The sequence below is a fragment of the Scomber japonicus genome, chromosome 3 (assembly GCF_027409825.1).
Source record: "Scomber japonicus isolate fScoJap1 chromosome 3, fScoJap1.pri, whole genome shotgun sequence".
In the NCBI taxonomy this organism is placed as follows: Eukaryota; Metazoa; Chordata; class Actinopteri; order Scombriformes; family Scombridae; genus Scomber; species Scomber japonicus.
In genome coordinates, this window is record NC_070580.1 from 21306730 (window position 1) to 21323458 (window position 16729).

General features: G+C 37.8%; 1 protein-coding gene across 2 annotated transcripts in view; it reads left to right on the forward strand.

Annotated features, from left to right (window-relative positions):
• Positions 1 to 365: 365 nt before the first annotated feature.
• gnai2b (guanine nucleotide binding protein (G protein), alpha inhibiting activity polypeptide 2b) overlaps positions 366 to 16729 on the forward strand; it is a 44621-nt gene continuing 28257 nt past the window's right edge. Inside the window, exons 1-2 of one of the 2 annotated variants that reach the window (XM_053315093.1) lie at positions 366 to 929; positions 1055 to 1298. In XM_053315093.1, coding sequence (XP_053171068.1) covers positions 1181 to 1298 — 118 coding nt within the window. In that variant the 5' untranslated portion in view covers positions 366 to 929; positions 1055 to 1180. Of the gene's footprint in view, positions 1299 to 16729 lie in introns of both variants that reach the window. The other variant, XM_053315092.1, reaches the window with a different exon arrangement.

Genomic DNA, 16729 nt, shown 5'->3' on the forward strand with positions numbered 1-16729 from the left:
AAAGAACAAAGAACATTTTTCATTGAAGACATTATATCACTGTATCTTTTACAAGTAGAACAAAAAGGACAAACTAAGGCTAACCTTAAGGCCACTGTCAAAAAATTAAGGTTTAAAAATAGTCTAAGTTTAAATTATATTTTCATTCTTCAACAAATGCTAAGAAAATGTCCTGCTGAAACGAACCTTAATCACAAGCAAATAATTAAGCCACATTATATTATTCATATTTTTTTTGACTGTGTGTGTATCTTTGAACTTTGAACTGCACTTCTGGTATGAAAAGTGCTATATAATAAAGTTTGTTACCTATTAACTGCCAACCAGAGAAAATGTCTTGATATGTCCATGTGGGGTCGCTATTTGCCAACTCTTCTGTGGGCCTAATGATTATGTGCCACGGTATTTCAAAAACATTATGATAGAAGGAACCATCAGCCATTTTAACAACCCATCCTGCGTCCTTGTGCACATAAACCTGCACGGTTCAGTTGGTCAGTGAACAGCTTGAGGCTGCCGTATGATGTTGTATTTTGTCGTCTCCGAGGTTGCATCCTGGTGAAATGCAGAAGAATGATGCTGGCACAGCGACCACTGCAGTTTGCACACCGCACCTCTAAAATCACGCCTCGCTGGCTTCCCCTTTAATTGGCTCCACGCAAGCCAACGCGCAGAGCTCACCTGTTTTAATTGGACTATCGCGACAAGTTGTACAAGTGACGTTGGTACGATTGGTCAACTTCTTTCAATTGTCAAAGGGATATCTGGGGGGCTTCGCGAGAGGGCTAATTGAGGACCAAAAACAGAGCTGCAGGCAGTGATCGAGAGACGCGCTGCTCACCAGGCCGAGAAGACAAGCAAGCACCAGCGTCTCAGTCTGTGAAGGGATGATGGACAGAGAGCTCTGAATGTCTCGAAATGGACCACCGGTAACAGCCTGAAATTTGTCATAAAAAACAAATTATTTGAAGGCATCGTATGCTGGTCTGAGCTCCAGCATAGACTTTTTACGCGTGGGTAACAACTCTGGAATCGGCTGTTTTCCTTCCTACAGAAGGCAGTGCTGGAAGCAGGAGCAGCTCAGTCCTTATTCCTGGCATCGGCTGGCACGCTGAGACCATCCGCACTGAAGCTTTTTTAATTTTTCGCAAGTGGTCGGCGCACCCCTGCCTTTGGAGCCATGGGTTGTACGGTGAGCGCCGAGGATAAGGCTGCCGCGGAGAGGTCAAAGATGATTGACAAAAATCTGCGAGAGGACGGAGAGAAGGCAGCCAGAGAAGTGAAATTGCTTTTATTGGGTAGGTTGTTGCCTTTGATCTTACTGCTCCTCATGTGCCATTTAGAAACTAAAACTATTGCTACAGATAAGGAATATCTCTATAGTTTTATAGTGAAATCCTGCAGTACCATTAACACAATGCCATCATTCAAATAAATGAAAATCTAGGATGCATGTTGTACTTAATAGAAATAAAGTTTGGACTTGTACAGGCACCAAATCATACCTTAGAGCACCGTATATGCAGAGATTGAGATTGAGCTCAACACATACTACACAATGGCCTGTACAAATCCTATTATCTATAGCACAGAGAAACAGGCTGTTAAAAAGTCATACTGAAACACAGTTTGTAACCACTTTATTAATTAGTCAACACAGGAGTCCATATACTTGGAGATAGTCAGATACCATCATGTCAACTTGCTTCACAGCTCCTCAGAGCTCTGAGCTGGTATGGTGCCCAGAAAGCTTAATTCAATATATCAAAGCTGTGGACCAGGACCAAACATTAATGACAATGCATCACTACTGCTAAACACACATCATGTTTGTCTGTGGACAACAGAGAAAACAGCAGCTTTTATTGAGTAGATTCACAGAACTGAAAAAAAATACTTTGCCTTCCTTCTTTTTGCCTCGCTGCATCTTGCACACACGCACGCACACACACACACACACACACACACACACACACACTCACTCTCTGTCTCTCTCTCTCTCTCTCTCTCTCTCTCTCTCTCTCTCTCTCTCTCTCTCTCTCACACACACACACACACCTCCCTCCCACTCACTACCAATTTCTCACTTTCCTTCTTATCAAATTCAGCTGTCTTTGTATGCTACCATCATGCTTTTGACTTGCGTTCATCCTCATTTTTATAATTGAAATGTACACTAAGCTCAGCCAGCCCGTTTTAAAACTCAGGATGTCAGTGTGGAGTTGGATGTGGGGGCGGGTGGGATGGAGCAGGTGTCGTCTTGCTGTGACAAGCTGTTAATAGAGGGCAGGATCAGCAGAAGTGTTGGAGAGCTGCAGGATGGTAAGTTGTAAAAATGTGATAACCTTAAGTCAGTAAGAAACAGTGGTGTTTTAGCTGCAGCCAGACTCCCTTATGAATAATTAAGAATTCATATTAATAATACAATGTTTTGTATTATTATTTCAGGTCATAATTCATCTTTTTGTGAGAGCAAATCGACAACAAATCAACCAGAATGTGTTACCTGAGGAACAAAAGCTCTTGGTGTGACTCTGTAGTTATGGTGTCACTTGACCATAAAACCTCTCCTCTTTATTTAAACAGTATCTTCGGTCTTAAGGTCTTAAGTTGGTTAAACTGTAATATCTTGTTGGGTTTGGTGGCTGACTCACAATGAATGGTTTCACTGAGTTTGGTTTGACCCTTTGAAATTAAATTTGCATCTTTAAAACACTTAAAGGTAGAATATGTAGAATGAGCAGAACAACGCCATCTAATGTTCGAGATCGTAGTCGCAACAACCAAAAAGTAATTCCAGCAGTCGGGTTGCCAGGTCCGGTGCCGGATTTTATTTTAGCTCTAACTCTGTAAATATACCACTTTATCCACATGTCTAACCTTTTTAGGCGAGAAAGTAGCCCTTTAGATCCACAATGTGACGCTAATTTGTCCAAATAACATCTGCTTAAAGTTTTGCTCCTGCGAATTCGGAGCCACTCAAGTTAGCCGTAGCGAGTAACGCACTTCCGGTCATTTTCACAAAATAAAACACCCGTTGCCTTTTATTATTAAGAAAACCATAACGATAGAGTTGGTGCTTTTATTTTGAAAACAGGAAGCGAACATACCCTCGCTGTAACTGACTTGAATCCACCGAGGTACATTACATTGTAACGCCAGTGGGAGTAGCAGCCTATGGTAACAGCAATGTCTCTGCATGTACTGCCTAATCCTAAACACCGATTGGCTGGTGAGTGGTGTCGTCAGAAGCAGAAGAGGCTCACTGTCGTAAACATCTAGTCACGTGTACTCTGAGATGGACGTGCTGGTCAGGAAATGACGTAAACGGACCGTATATGGTTTGTTATTTGTGTTATTACATTACGTGTTGGACTAAATACATGTTGACATATTGAGGAAAGTATTCCGGTTTTATGGAAACAGATTTCATATTTCACAAGAATGGATACTTGGCGAGCTGTACAGAAAGTCCTGAGTCATAAGATGATCGTTGTGGATAAAAGACTTTGAAGGTATGTAGCATTATAGCTTTTCTCACTTAGCTGAGTGGCTAGCCGAGCTAACTGCTAATACTATTACGGCTGTGAGCAACCATATAAGTCGTGAGTGGTCTTGAATGAATCAGGACAATCTAAGCTTTCCAACAATGTACGGCATGAATATATATGTTTAAGGGTTGGTGTTTAAAACATTCAGAAGAACGTGTGGCTACCTCCTAACATCCGTCCCGTCCCGTGAACGGAACAGCGTGCGTTAAGAGGTTAATGATCAAATATCAAAATCCGAATAGCGTCAGAAAGTCAACCCACTCTACACATTTCCATTGCTACCGCTCTGATACTTCATGGTACACAAACAAATAGCATCTCATATGAAAGCTAAGACCCTGGCGAGTTCAACAATACCACTATTATTGCGCTAAAAACTCAGTGAACCAGCAGCATACAAAGGTAAACAACCACTTATTTACAGCGACTAACAGATATTCTGTCTTACCTTCGAAGTTTTGTGATGAAAAGTTGTACTTGAGAGCAAAAAACATTGGTTTTAGTGAGTCCAACATGGTGGTGTTTGTTTACAACTCCATTTCACCCAGTGCCAGCCTACAGTAGCTGCACCGGAACAACAGACAACCCTGGCAACCCGCAATTCCGGCCGTTAATTGGCTGGTACAATGTACACAGAACGTGTCAGAACGTCATTGTCGAACCCGTCAAAAAATTGTGAAAATATTAATTCAGACTAAATATTTTTTTTTATGGAAAAGCAATACTTTCATTCTGTACCCCTCAAAACGCCCCGTGGCTGTATTATTTAAAAAAAAATATATAGCTTTTAATAAATATTCTACATATTCAACCTTTAAGTATGACATCATTCATTTATACAAGAAGATATCTTATCATGTCATCATTCTACAGATTTCTGTTAAAAGTTATTGATTTTGCGATCATTTCATTAAAAAGAAACAAAATGAGTGATTGAAGTTCTAGACATATGAACAGTGGGGCAGATTCATTATTTTATACTTATTTTCATTATATCATGATATAAATAAAAATATTAGGATCATGATAATGACTACAAACATATCACTTAGGACTTTCAATGTCTGTTTATGTTCAACAAGATTAGCAATAAACAAAACAGGTTTTCACACCAATCTCATAATCAGCACTATAGCTGTGAGTCTGTGAGTCTGCAGTGTGTTTATGAATCATGTCTTTATCGGGTCTCTACCTGTATTGATATCTGATAATTATATTTATGAATTAATTCATAAATGTTACCATGTTACGATATTGAAGGAGTTTGGAGTCTCTCTGTCTCATTACAGTATCTCTCTGGTCGTGTTTCTCCCGAGACTTGTTTTCATGGCTCACTTCAGTCCTAAATCTGACATGTATCAATCATTCATGTGATGTGACATCTCTAATCGAGTCACTGGTATGACTTAATCAAGCATCCTGGCTCTATAAAATCAGCAAAACCAGTCTATTCTTGCACATGGATGGAAAGTCACGTTGATGTATTTCAGAGAGCTAACGGCACGCATGGCCTTTTGTAGACAACCTAAATACTTCACAAGAAAGACTTCAATCATACAGATCTCGACTATTAGACAATTATTACAAACTGGGATAAAGCATCTCAATTACAGCTCTATTGGTAAAAGAAGGTGCCCAAAACATGTGATCATTTTTGCATTTGATAACAACATAAACACTATTTGTCAGCTCTGCACTGACCTGCTACTGCTAGTGCAAAATCATCAACCAGAGAATAAAACGGTCACTAAATGAACGCCTTCCTGCCAGTTTCATGTGGCCATTTCATGACAGCACTGGGAACATGAAGGAGGCTGTTGCTTGTTGACACATATGTGTATGAGGAGATGCCAACTTGTTCCGGCAAAGAGAAGATGAGTCACTTGATGGTAGCCGTTGAAGCTTGAAAGTGGGGCATCAAACTTTCTAATGGCTTTTCAGCATTCAGCTTAATGTTGTTCTTTCTGTTGTCACCAAAGGTTCTTGGGGGAACTAAAAAGCCTGGGCCCTTTCTTCTTGCAGAATGAGTAAGGCCTGTCATTGCAAACAATGTAGTTCAGGATACAAAATCTATCAAATTACTCCTGTGATATTTGATGTATGAGCTATATGTTGGCACAGGGCTAGCAGGAAAAGTTGACAGACCATAGAAAAGTCCTTTCTTACTACTATGTGTTGTAAGAAAACATTGATTGCACCATGTTGTGCCAGACTATAGAGTTCTCTGTGTAACCGACTGACTAGGCACATCTTTATCAGAGTTTAAACCAGGAACCAAAACCCACGTTGCACAAATCTGTGATGCAACATCTCGGGAAGTCCGGATCATCAGTATTTGACTCCTATTCCTGCTGTGTTCATAAATGATTTTGAAACATTAGTATTTTCCAGTTGTTTACAATTTAACATTGTGAAGTAGAACATGTATTTAGTCTAATTTTTTATTACCTGTTACATAAGTATAAGGTATATTAAAAGGCAGGACGATGCTATATTAGAGAGGTAGTTTATGTTTCTGTGTCTCACATCTGCACCCAAAAATGTTAAGTGAGGATATACTTTTTTTCCCTCCTTCATTCCTGAAATCAGCCTCCTCTGCAGCTTATCTCTAATTCCCACCCCAGGCAGACGATAATAATAGTGCTTCACAGACATGACTCACTTCACATGACAGAGAGAAGGGCTCAGGGTGAGACTGTCCATCCAGAGATGACAACTTCACAACTACCCACAAACTGAAAGAATATACTTATGTACTGTTAGTCATGTCTCTGGTGAATACCACTAAGTCCTTGATAAATGTATGTGTATTTATGTGCTGAGCTAGCAAGAAATTGATCCTCACTGCAGTCACACATAGGATACAATTCTAAAATTTGCTATAGGGCTAAAAACATGCTTTTTAATGGCGCAGAGTTATTTTTTGTGTGAAGAAATTAACAATGTCTGAAGGACAATGAAGACTCTAAGGAGATTTTTCTATTTTTGTTAGCAGTATAAAAGAGTGAGCCCTGCTCAGAGAATATCAGGGACGATTTAAGGATTTTTGGTAATGAGGTGGTTTGGCTTGGGGTCACAGTGAACTAATGAGCTGAGGAACAGCACATCTTTCGGGCTGTGTTTGTGTGTGTCTCTGTGTGTGTGATCTTGAGAAAGCTTATATTCGGAAGAGCATACTGTACATGTGTTTGTGTTGATTTCTGAGAAGTGAGTTCTGATTATTTCCTGAGGCAGGATGGGGGTTTATGACATCCTGTTATGCTGTTTTTAGTATTTGTGGAAGTGAGAATGGCACTAATATTCAGGGTTATGTGTTTATGAATGTTCATGTTCAAACTTGTCCTAAGGACTTACACTTCATTTTACAACTCACAGACAGACAACAGACTGTTTAGTGTATAAAGTAAATGAAACCTATGTTGCACACTAGACGCCTTTGAGATTGATGTATCATTTACATTAGACAATATAGTCCTTTTGACAAAAAGGACATGTTTGAACATGAACAGCCACAAATGCATAACCCTGAATATTAGTGGTATTCTCACTTCCACAAATGCCAAACAGGACAACAGGATGTCATAAGCCAACATCCTGATTCAGGAAGTATTCAGAACTCACTTCTCACTATATCAAGCCAACACAGACACACGTATGCTCTTCCCCATATAGGCAAGCAATGTCTCATTCACATGATTCTCCAAAACAGGCACGCACACACACACACACACACACACACACACACACACACACACACACACACACACAGCCTAAAAGATATGTTCTGCCCTTCCGCTCATTAGTTCACTGTGACCCCAAGCCAAACTGCCTCATTAAGAAAAATCCCTGATATCATCTGAACAGGGGTCACTGTTTTATGCTGCTACCAAAAAAAATCTTTATCAGAGGTTTTATTGGACATTGTTCATTTCTTTGGAAAGGAAGCTTACATAACAATAGCATTAACCATTAGGGGGCAGAAAAACACACAGCTTTTATTATATTATAAGACTATTTACAAATTAATATCTACTTAAACACAGACAACATCATCATTACATCTGAATTGTGGGACAAGTCTTAGGCTTACTCACTATTTGACTAGTTGTTAGTAATTTGTTTGACCTGGTTTGATGGTGTTCAATCATATAATGCAGTACATACAACCAAAACAATAAGCTAAAAGAAGGAAAAGGCTCAGAAAAGCTGAAAATGTTGTGATGGTTTCCTGTGGGTTTGACTGCAGGTGAGTCCATCCACATTACACCCAGACAGCTGATTGTGTTTTTATTAAAAATCACCTCCAGACAAGATGTATAAAATGCTTCTCTTTGAATAACAATTTTTTGTCAGACCTGGTTTTTACATGAAAAAGTGACCCTGTTAGAAATTCTTAAAGTTCCTCTCTGTCAAATGTACTGCAGTTTGGAATAGCATAATAACACATAATGTAAAATTGCTTCTTATCAATCGAATAATCAATAACTTCTGTAATCCCTTAGGACTAAAGCATTGTGCTTTGTCTTTCTCAAATGTATTGGGAATTTTAACTGATACTGATGATGAAAATGACTCTTTGTGATACAATTTAAAAAGATGCTTTTGGTTTAGTTTCAGCAGAGATACCTACTCTCTGCTTATTCATTGCAGCTTCTCCATAGTTTATCCTCACAGCACTAGAGCGTGAGTATGTGTGTGAGTGTGTGTGTGTGAGTGTGAGTCAAGATAAAACCCTTAGGCATTTGTTTGATTTTAGGTAATTTTCAATAGTGGTTGACTTGATTAATGGGCCAATATCCTGCATTTTGAAATTGGACCACTGATTTACAATCTGCTCTGCATTTTTGCTTTGAGGAGAGCTGTGTTTAATTAAGGGACATATTTATCACAGCTTACAAACCATTGTGCAAAGTAACAGTCTGTTCCACATTTGTTTTCAATCCTCATCTTCTGTGAGGTTGCAGATGACAAATTTTATCCTTCCCCATCTTTTATTTTCCACTCACCTTCCATTATCAGCGCCATTCATAATTTAGGATTCTTCTTGTCTTCTTCCCACCTCATTTTTTCACATCGTACTTAACCTCTCTCACAGGTGAAGATTACAAGAGTGCCTCAGTAAGTGACAAAGACTCATCAACGTGTTACCTTTGTCAACATTAATCCATCCACATTAGTTACACTGGACTCCATGGTCAGCTGATGTCGATGGTGCTTGATGGAACAGACACTGTAACTTGATACGACCCTGTTCTCTTAATTGGTTTTTGCAAAAGCACTTCAGGACCTTGTCAGTTTGGTAGAGGATGAACAAGGAAGAGAGGTAGCGTTAATAGATGATCAGAGGCAGATAAAAAGGGAGAAACAAGGCTTTACTCAAGATATTTATTCATCCATTAGCTGAAAATAAATCAGGCCCAATTATATGGAATCATTGAAGATCATTTCTGTCATGATTTAGACTCAGGAGACATTCCACAACATTCAGTAGAACACAAATGATGTACCAGATTGTTTAATCCAATCATTACCTTGACTTCATTCACGCAGAGACATGCAGTAGTCAACTACAAAGACCTCACAATTAGATGAGCCTGAATGTTTCTTTATTCTAGGGTTGCAACTAATGATTAGTTTCCTTAATGATTAATATTTTGATGATTTTGCAATTAATCATTAATTTATTGTTGAGATTATAACCTACTATATATAGCCTATTACAAAGTTGCAGATTCCAAGGTGACAAAACACAAGGACCAGTGGCCCACTTTCAAGAACAGTGTGATCAGATTTGATTTATGAACATCTCCATGAACAATCCTGTATTCATGATTGGCTTTTACCTGAAACTGATCACTGGAACAAAAAATGACCCCTCTCTTTCCCCTCACATTATGACTGTCTGCACATACCTTTTTTAACAACCAGGTTGTTCCAGCAGGAGCCAGCTGATTGGGCTGGTATATTATGTTCATCTATCAGTCACACACTCCTAAATGTCCAAAATTAAACCATAATATTTCAGATTTGGCAGAAGTAGCAGACTGAAAAGAAATTATGTTGATCATATACTGTACATGTATAAAAGCACCATCTCCATTCAGTTACAATACAATATCACGTCATAAGTGCCATGATGGTCACCATGTTCAGGTATGTAACACAGCAGATATTGTGACTCATACAGTAGCAGAAAAAAGCACTGGTGAAATTAAGTGTCCCACTAAGTCATTCATTTGAGCCAGTGTGGACAATACAAGCAACCTTGAACTGGCTCAGCTAAATATAATGCAGTCATTATTATTTTGATTAAGTACACCTGTGCTTTTCCTGGTATAACATGAAAATGTCCATGGTGAAAAAGTGCTATTGACGTAGATAGCAAGTCATTCATACTAATGGAAGGCAAATTTTATACCAAAGTAATAGCAACCATTTTGAAATAGCTAGTGACTAATTGTGGTCATAGGACTTACATGCTTTATCTTAGTCCTCAATATCATGATACTTGGGCGCCAGATTGACTCAGAACTGATTCTCAATTCAAAACTGATTTGAATGAATGGCATTTTCAGTGCTTCAGTTTGTGTCAAACCATTCACTGGTGTTCTTAGTCCTTAGTCCACTGATATGAAACAAAACTGACAGATACATAATGGTCCACAGCCTTGTTACATTAAAAAAGTTAACTGCATAAATGAATGAACGACTTTGAAAGCATTTTACAGTCCCCTGCATATTAGAATAACAAACTGAGGTGGAATGGAGTGCTCAACTGTGTTAATAATGTCATGTCTCCAGCAGAGGAGAGCAGCTTCTCTGCTGCACTGTTAGCTCCGAGGGAAGACATCATTGCCTAAGACACTGAGTGTGCGCAGAGTTGTTCAGGTGAGACAGACTGAGCACAGTTATTTCTTCACCTCAGAGTTGGTTTATGTTGGTAGCTGGTGTTTTTTGTTACTGCAGTTCGCTGTTCCACTCAGCTAATGTTAGCCTCAGAATAACAGCATAGAAAGTTCACAATATACTTAACATTTGTCTTGCAAATTATTTAGTCATTAAATCAAAAGTGCTTGAAGAACTCCCAAGATAACTCCAGCACATGCACACTGTAACTGTCCAGGTGCTGCACTGTCATCGTAGTTGAGTTCCCCCTTTTTCGTTAATCACCTGTACAGAATTTTCAACAAAGGTGGTGGCTAATAATGCAAAGGGGGCCCAGCCTGCATTTGATTAAGATAGGTAGGGAAAACTTTGATCTCTACAATTTGCATTTTTCATAGCAGATATTCTGATTTGTCATAGTGGGAAAAGCACAGGTGTTACTAATTTTAATTTTGGTGCCCCCATTAGTGAAGGGGCTCTGTTGTTGTTGTTGTTGTTAGAGCAGGTACAAACACAATCCTACAAAGCAGTGGAGAAAGACTCCTCTCGTCCTTTTTGTTAATGTGTCTGAGGATCAATTACCCTACATCACCAGCACCGTACATTCAGCTGCATTTACGATTATAGGGCAGGATGCACAATGCATCAAAAAAGCTCATTCATTGGTTTGCCTCCCAGCGGATTCCTGGCATAGCTATCAACCCCCTATACACACTTGAACAGGACCGAAACAAGAGGGGAAACAAACAGTAAGTCCTTTTGTGGAGAGAGAAAACACAGAAATAAGACAAGCATAAAGCATGGAAAAAGATAATAAATTTATATATATATATATATATATATATATATATATATATATATATATCACACACACATTTGAAAGTACATAAAATATATAATAGTTGGCCACATAAATCAAAATTACTTCTCTGAGATTTCAAGTGGTGTTTCAAGGTTTTTAAGTGTGTATTTGCATTGACAACTATTCAGACAAAATGTCATTGGTTGCATATTGAATATTGAATGCATTTAGTCTTTGGTAAATTACATTGGAATACTTTAGTATAATAGCTGTTATTCTAGCTCACGAAGATGAACCAGTCTTGTCTCTGTTCCTCTTGTCCATGGTTACCATGGTTATATTCATACTGAATGATACACTTCATACAGTATGTTTTTTTTACCCTATTCATTCTGCCAAAACAGCAGGCACCAGCATATTTGCAGTGAGTGATTGTTTTTCTTTTTTTCATCATATTGAATATGAAACAATTCAATACTCATTGCTAGCTGAGACATTTTAAAGAGAGCTCTATATGAAAATAATTAAGGTTATAGATGGTTATAGTCCTACAGATACAATCTTAGAGAGTTTTCCTAATGATGAAGAGTTCAGTCTTTTAATACCGCTGAGCTGGAAAATTTGTTTCTCTCCCTAAGATTATAAAGAAAAAAGGGTTAGGGTACATTGCAGATTGAAGTATTCAGTCAGAGATTTTATAGATTGTTTTTAACTATGATGAGTATAGCATTAACTACTAATGTATGTCCAGAAATGGCATTAATGAATTAAAACAGTGATATTATTGACACAAAATGACACAAAACCAAAAACCTATTAGGACAGGCACTGATGTTAACTTGGAGCTGGATTGATCATAAAAGTAACTAAGTAAAGAGATAACATGATGCTGCTTCCCAAAGTCAGTGTGATCCCACACCCCATGAACATTTCTCAGTAAAATACATCATTAGACTATAACAAAAAAAAAACACACACACTGTAAAAAGGATGTAAAACTCTGTAAAGTAAATGACACAAATTTAAATTGTTTAATGCAATTTGTGTTTAGCAGATAATGCTGAGAGATGCAGAGTAATACAGAGTTTATAGTCAGTCAGCATAAATTCTACATTGAGAGAGTGAGAAAATGGGCCAGCATGCCTGTCTGTAGGTGTTTTATTTTAAGTGGATTTGTCTTAACATTCAAATATGATTACCATGTAGGAACAGCCTTATCTCTCTCCAGATAGTATAAAAATACAATGGCCATGCATAGTTTTTATAATTGCTCTACTTTGTGTAAAAGTTCATGTGGGATACCTAATTTGGTCTGAATTAATGTGCCATTGATTTGGCAGTAACTCCTAACTGTCCAGTGTAGGAGTCAGTGTCATTATCACAACTTTACCTCTGCATAATAAAACTGACTTGGTGAGATAGAAATGTGTGTTTAGTAATATATTTAATTTTGCCACAAAAGAGGTTGTTCAATTATTCATGTTATATGTTTTTTTAATGTATCATGCATCTATTGTCTTTCTTCTCCTGTTTATGATGTTTTAAAGCTAGACAGTTGTTTCATCTGTTAACTGTGTTTCATTATCATGTGTAAGTTTCTTTACAGTAGACGTCCTCCCACCCATTTTACAGTTAAATTGTTTTAAAGCTAAATTTGTTGTATTATTCCACAGGTTGAATTATAGCTAACATCAATCATTAGACACAATTGTTTTGACGTCTGAAGGAAATGCATGGATATTAATCATCAATAGAATTGATAACACAGTGTGAATGATTTGAGATGACATATTACAGGACATATTATCAGATTAGTTTGTCACAGATCTTGGTTGTCAGACTCATATTTTAATGATCATGGATGAATGGATCAGTTCATCACTATGGCAATAGCCTGGATGTCTAAACCATAGATTTCTGCATAAAAGATAAAGACATAATAGTGTCAGTTTATCTTTTTATATCTCTTAATGAAATAGTCCAACATTTGGGGAAATATTCTCATTCATTTTCTTGCAAGATACTGTAAGAATATTAATACCATCATGTGTGTACAGTGAATATTAAGTTACTGCCTGCAGTCAGTTGGCTTTGCTTAACACAAAGACAAGAAACGGGGAAACAACAGATTCAATAACAGATTCGTTAGCACTGGAGCTTATTGAACTCATTTATTTAGGTAAACCATGTGTCTACTGTACATTCAGAGTTGCTTGTAGCTGTGCACCCAAATCATTTTTCACATTTGCAACACTTAGTTTTACTTGCATATGCAGTTAAATGCTCACACTGTAGATCCCAGTTGTGGAGAGTACAGTAAAGAAAAGAGCTCCATTAGATCTGGTTTATTGTGATTGCGAGCCATTGAAAGCCATTGATCTTTACTGTAACTTCAATGAAAAAACAGATTTTAGATCCTGAATGATTCATTTCAATTTTCGGAAAACTTAGCAACAGATTAATAAGTAATGGAGATAATGATTGCAGTTTTGTTGATAGTGGCGTAGTGGTTTTATCTTGAGCTGTGTGTGATCTGCATAATGCTCTTTATGTTCCATTATTCACTGCTTTTATCGGATAGCTCTTCAGGGTGATTGCAGAGTCATCCCACATTTCACTGGCCATCCTAATTGATAACTTTGAAAGTTACAGCATGAAAAGATCATTAGAGAGGTATTTGTGAATGTGATAGTCAATGAGGAGTCAATTCAAAGCTATACACACTGATGAGAAAATTCCCCTGTTCCATTTACAACTTCATTTAGCATTTAACATCATGCGACTGTGATAAATAATAATAAATACATGCAAATAAAACTGAATACTACCAATGCTCTTCCCAACCTCAGTCTTCTACCTTCAAAAACACAACTGAATATAAAAACAGAGCAAAATAAGATCTTACTGAATGAGTCTTTGCTTTAGAATATTTCTTTCTTTCTTTCTTTCTTTTTACTATCGACCCACGCAAATGTGTTAATGTGTTGATGTTCATCATTTAGTTTTGGTGAGGCAATGTGGTGCCGTAACCATGACAACCTATTCAGTGCATGCACATGCAAGGCCACCCCTCATTTCACTACCAGCTTTACCAGGTCAGACCTTCATATACAAACATTTAGGCATGTTTGGAAGTGGCACACTATCCCATTTTCTTCCCTGAATATTACCCATGAGGTCAGCAGTAATGAAACATCTACTATTATTTAAGCCGTAACACACAGCAAGCACTTCATGACTGCATGGGAATGTCATGAAAAATGATGTTTTAAGTTAACAGATGTACTGTCAAGTGTGTATAGCCATTTTCTCCCAACCTTCACCAATACACAGAAGCACATACTGTACTTCTGCAAAGGTGAGTTTATTAAATTATTCTGACTGAGCTCTTGAAAGTGAAGCTCTGTAGCAGCCACAAGGGATTTCATTGTTTTACTACACTCCTACTATCCTCCCCTGTGTGGCATCTCTGTTTGAAATTGCCTCTTAGCTTTTAAATTCACTGTCATAGCACTTTCCCCTTTTTGCCTTGGCAGATTTTGCATACCTTCACTAACTAAAGCTATAGTAATTTAGCATTTCCAATAAGTGTTTTTGCTCTGATTCAGGGAAACAGGGCCCTTAGTCACCCTGACAATCTTGGTGTGCCAGTAGAATGGTTGATGGTTTTAGAGACTGTGTGCATGGTAGAGTATAAGCTGATATGACAGTGTGCAGAAAAAAAAGGTGGTGGGAGAGAAAGACTGCCAGGCAAGCACCAACTGTGATGGTTTGATATGTGAGGAATCGCTTTCCAGGTGCAGTGGATTGATTAGAGGAGAGTGGAGGAGAGGGTAGGAAGTATCTCATACCGTCACTATCAGGTCTCAGTGTTTAGTGTTCTAGCTTTGTAAGTTGTTTGATCTTAATTTCCCACAGCATTGCTCAGGAATGAGAGACAGATGCACATGCCTTTCCTAAATTCAAACTTAGCATTTATGAACTGGAGACTTACACATCACTAATGTAAAACCAGTTGCACCACACAAACTACCTAAAGATTAGCTGTTACTAAATATTTACACCTTCTACCTGCCAGGTGAAACTGTTGCATAAGCTGGCTGAATGAACCAACTGACAAAACTAACATATCTGACCTGAAACTATTTCATTACGGGTTAAGTTTATTTTAAGTTATGTTTAGCTTATGGAACTACAGTGACTTCCTGTGTCCAGTTTACTAGCTAAGACATTTCACAAGTTTTAATGGTGTGCAATCTGTCCTGTTTTAGTAAATCATAATTTTTAAACTAGTTGGTAGTAATTAAGAATTTAGGAAAGACTTTACGCACAAATTTAGTGGTGGACATACAAACAGCCGGTCCTACCCAGTTTAGGAGTCCAGTGTTTGGGAAGCCTCTGTTCCATGCAGTTAAGTGTCAGTTTTCAGAAGAGTGGAACTGCCACATTTAATTAAGAGACAAATTAACTCTGATTAGAACAATTTTGATCTGTCATGACAACCAGGCCTTGTGGATTTACAGTATATTTGAAACATGCGAGCCAAATGTGTCACAGTGTGCACAAATATGCATCTTAACATGCAGATTACGTCTTTGTGCAAAAGGAAGACACAATACTCATGATAGACTGTTTGAAGGGAGCGTTTGCTTGTGATACTGACAGAGAGGGAAATAATAACTTTGTGGTTGTCATCAGGATGTAGCTCTGTATTTGAGCCGGATAAAATAATCTGAAAGAAATGAAAGAGGAGTCAGAAATATATTGTTTTGAAAAGTAAAGGAATATCATCTGCAGAGGCAGTGGATATATGTTTCATCATGCTAAAATAATTGAACAGATCTTTTATTTTAGGTTTATTTGATAGTTGTCTTGTCTTCATGATCAGTTGGTGTACATCTGTTTCATACTATTTAATGCATAAAAATACTAGAAGTACTGAAATGAATAAATTGCATACTGCCCTGTGATTGCATAGTAGTATGTATTTGGCTGAACACCAAGAGTGCTGCATAGATATTTTTAGGTTGACTTTGATCTGCTTGTGCTTTAAGTAGGCAAATTGTTACGCTAATAAATGGATCCTGTGGTGGGATCATTTTGGCAATAAAATATCTTATATTTGTGTCTACTGCACAGCAGTCCTGATACATGACTGATAATGATTGGTACTATACATATCAAACATGACCAATCAAAAGTTAAATGTACATGTAAACTACTGGACATGTATGTTAAATTTCCAAACCCAACAGCAACATCTTTCTCTTTGATTGCCTGCTTATTTAACTGGGTAGAAACATCTTGTTTTTCAGCTTCCATCAATAGTTTCCACATGTCAGGTTTTGTTACCACTGATCAATACGCATTTGCTTGATTAGTGTAATTAATAGGGACTCTAGCAAGGCTTACTACGTATTGATTTGGTTCTAAATGACCACAAATGAATGGTGTATGTTCTGTGCGACATTTAATACTTCCAACAACCTGC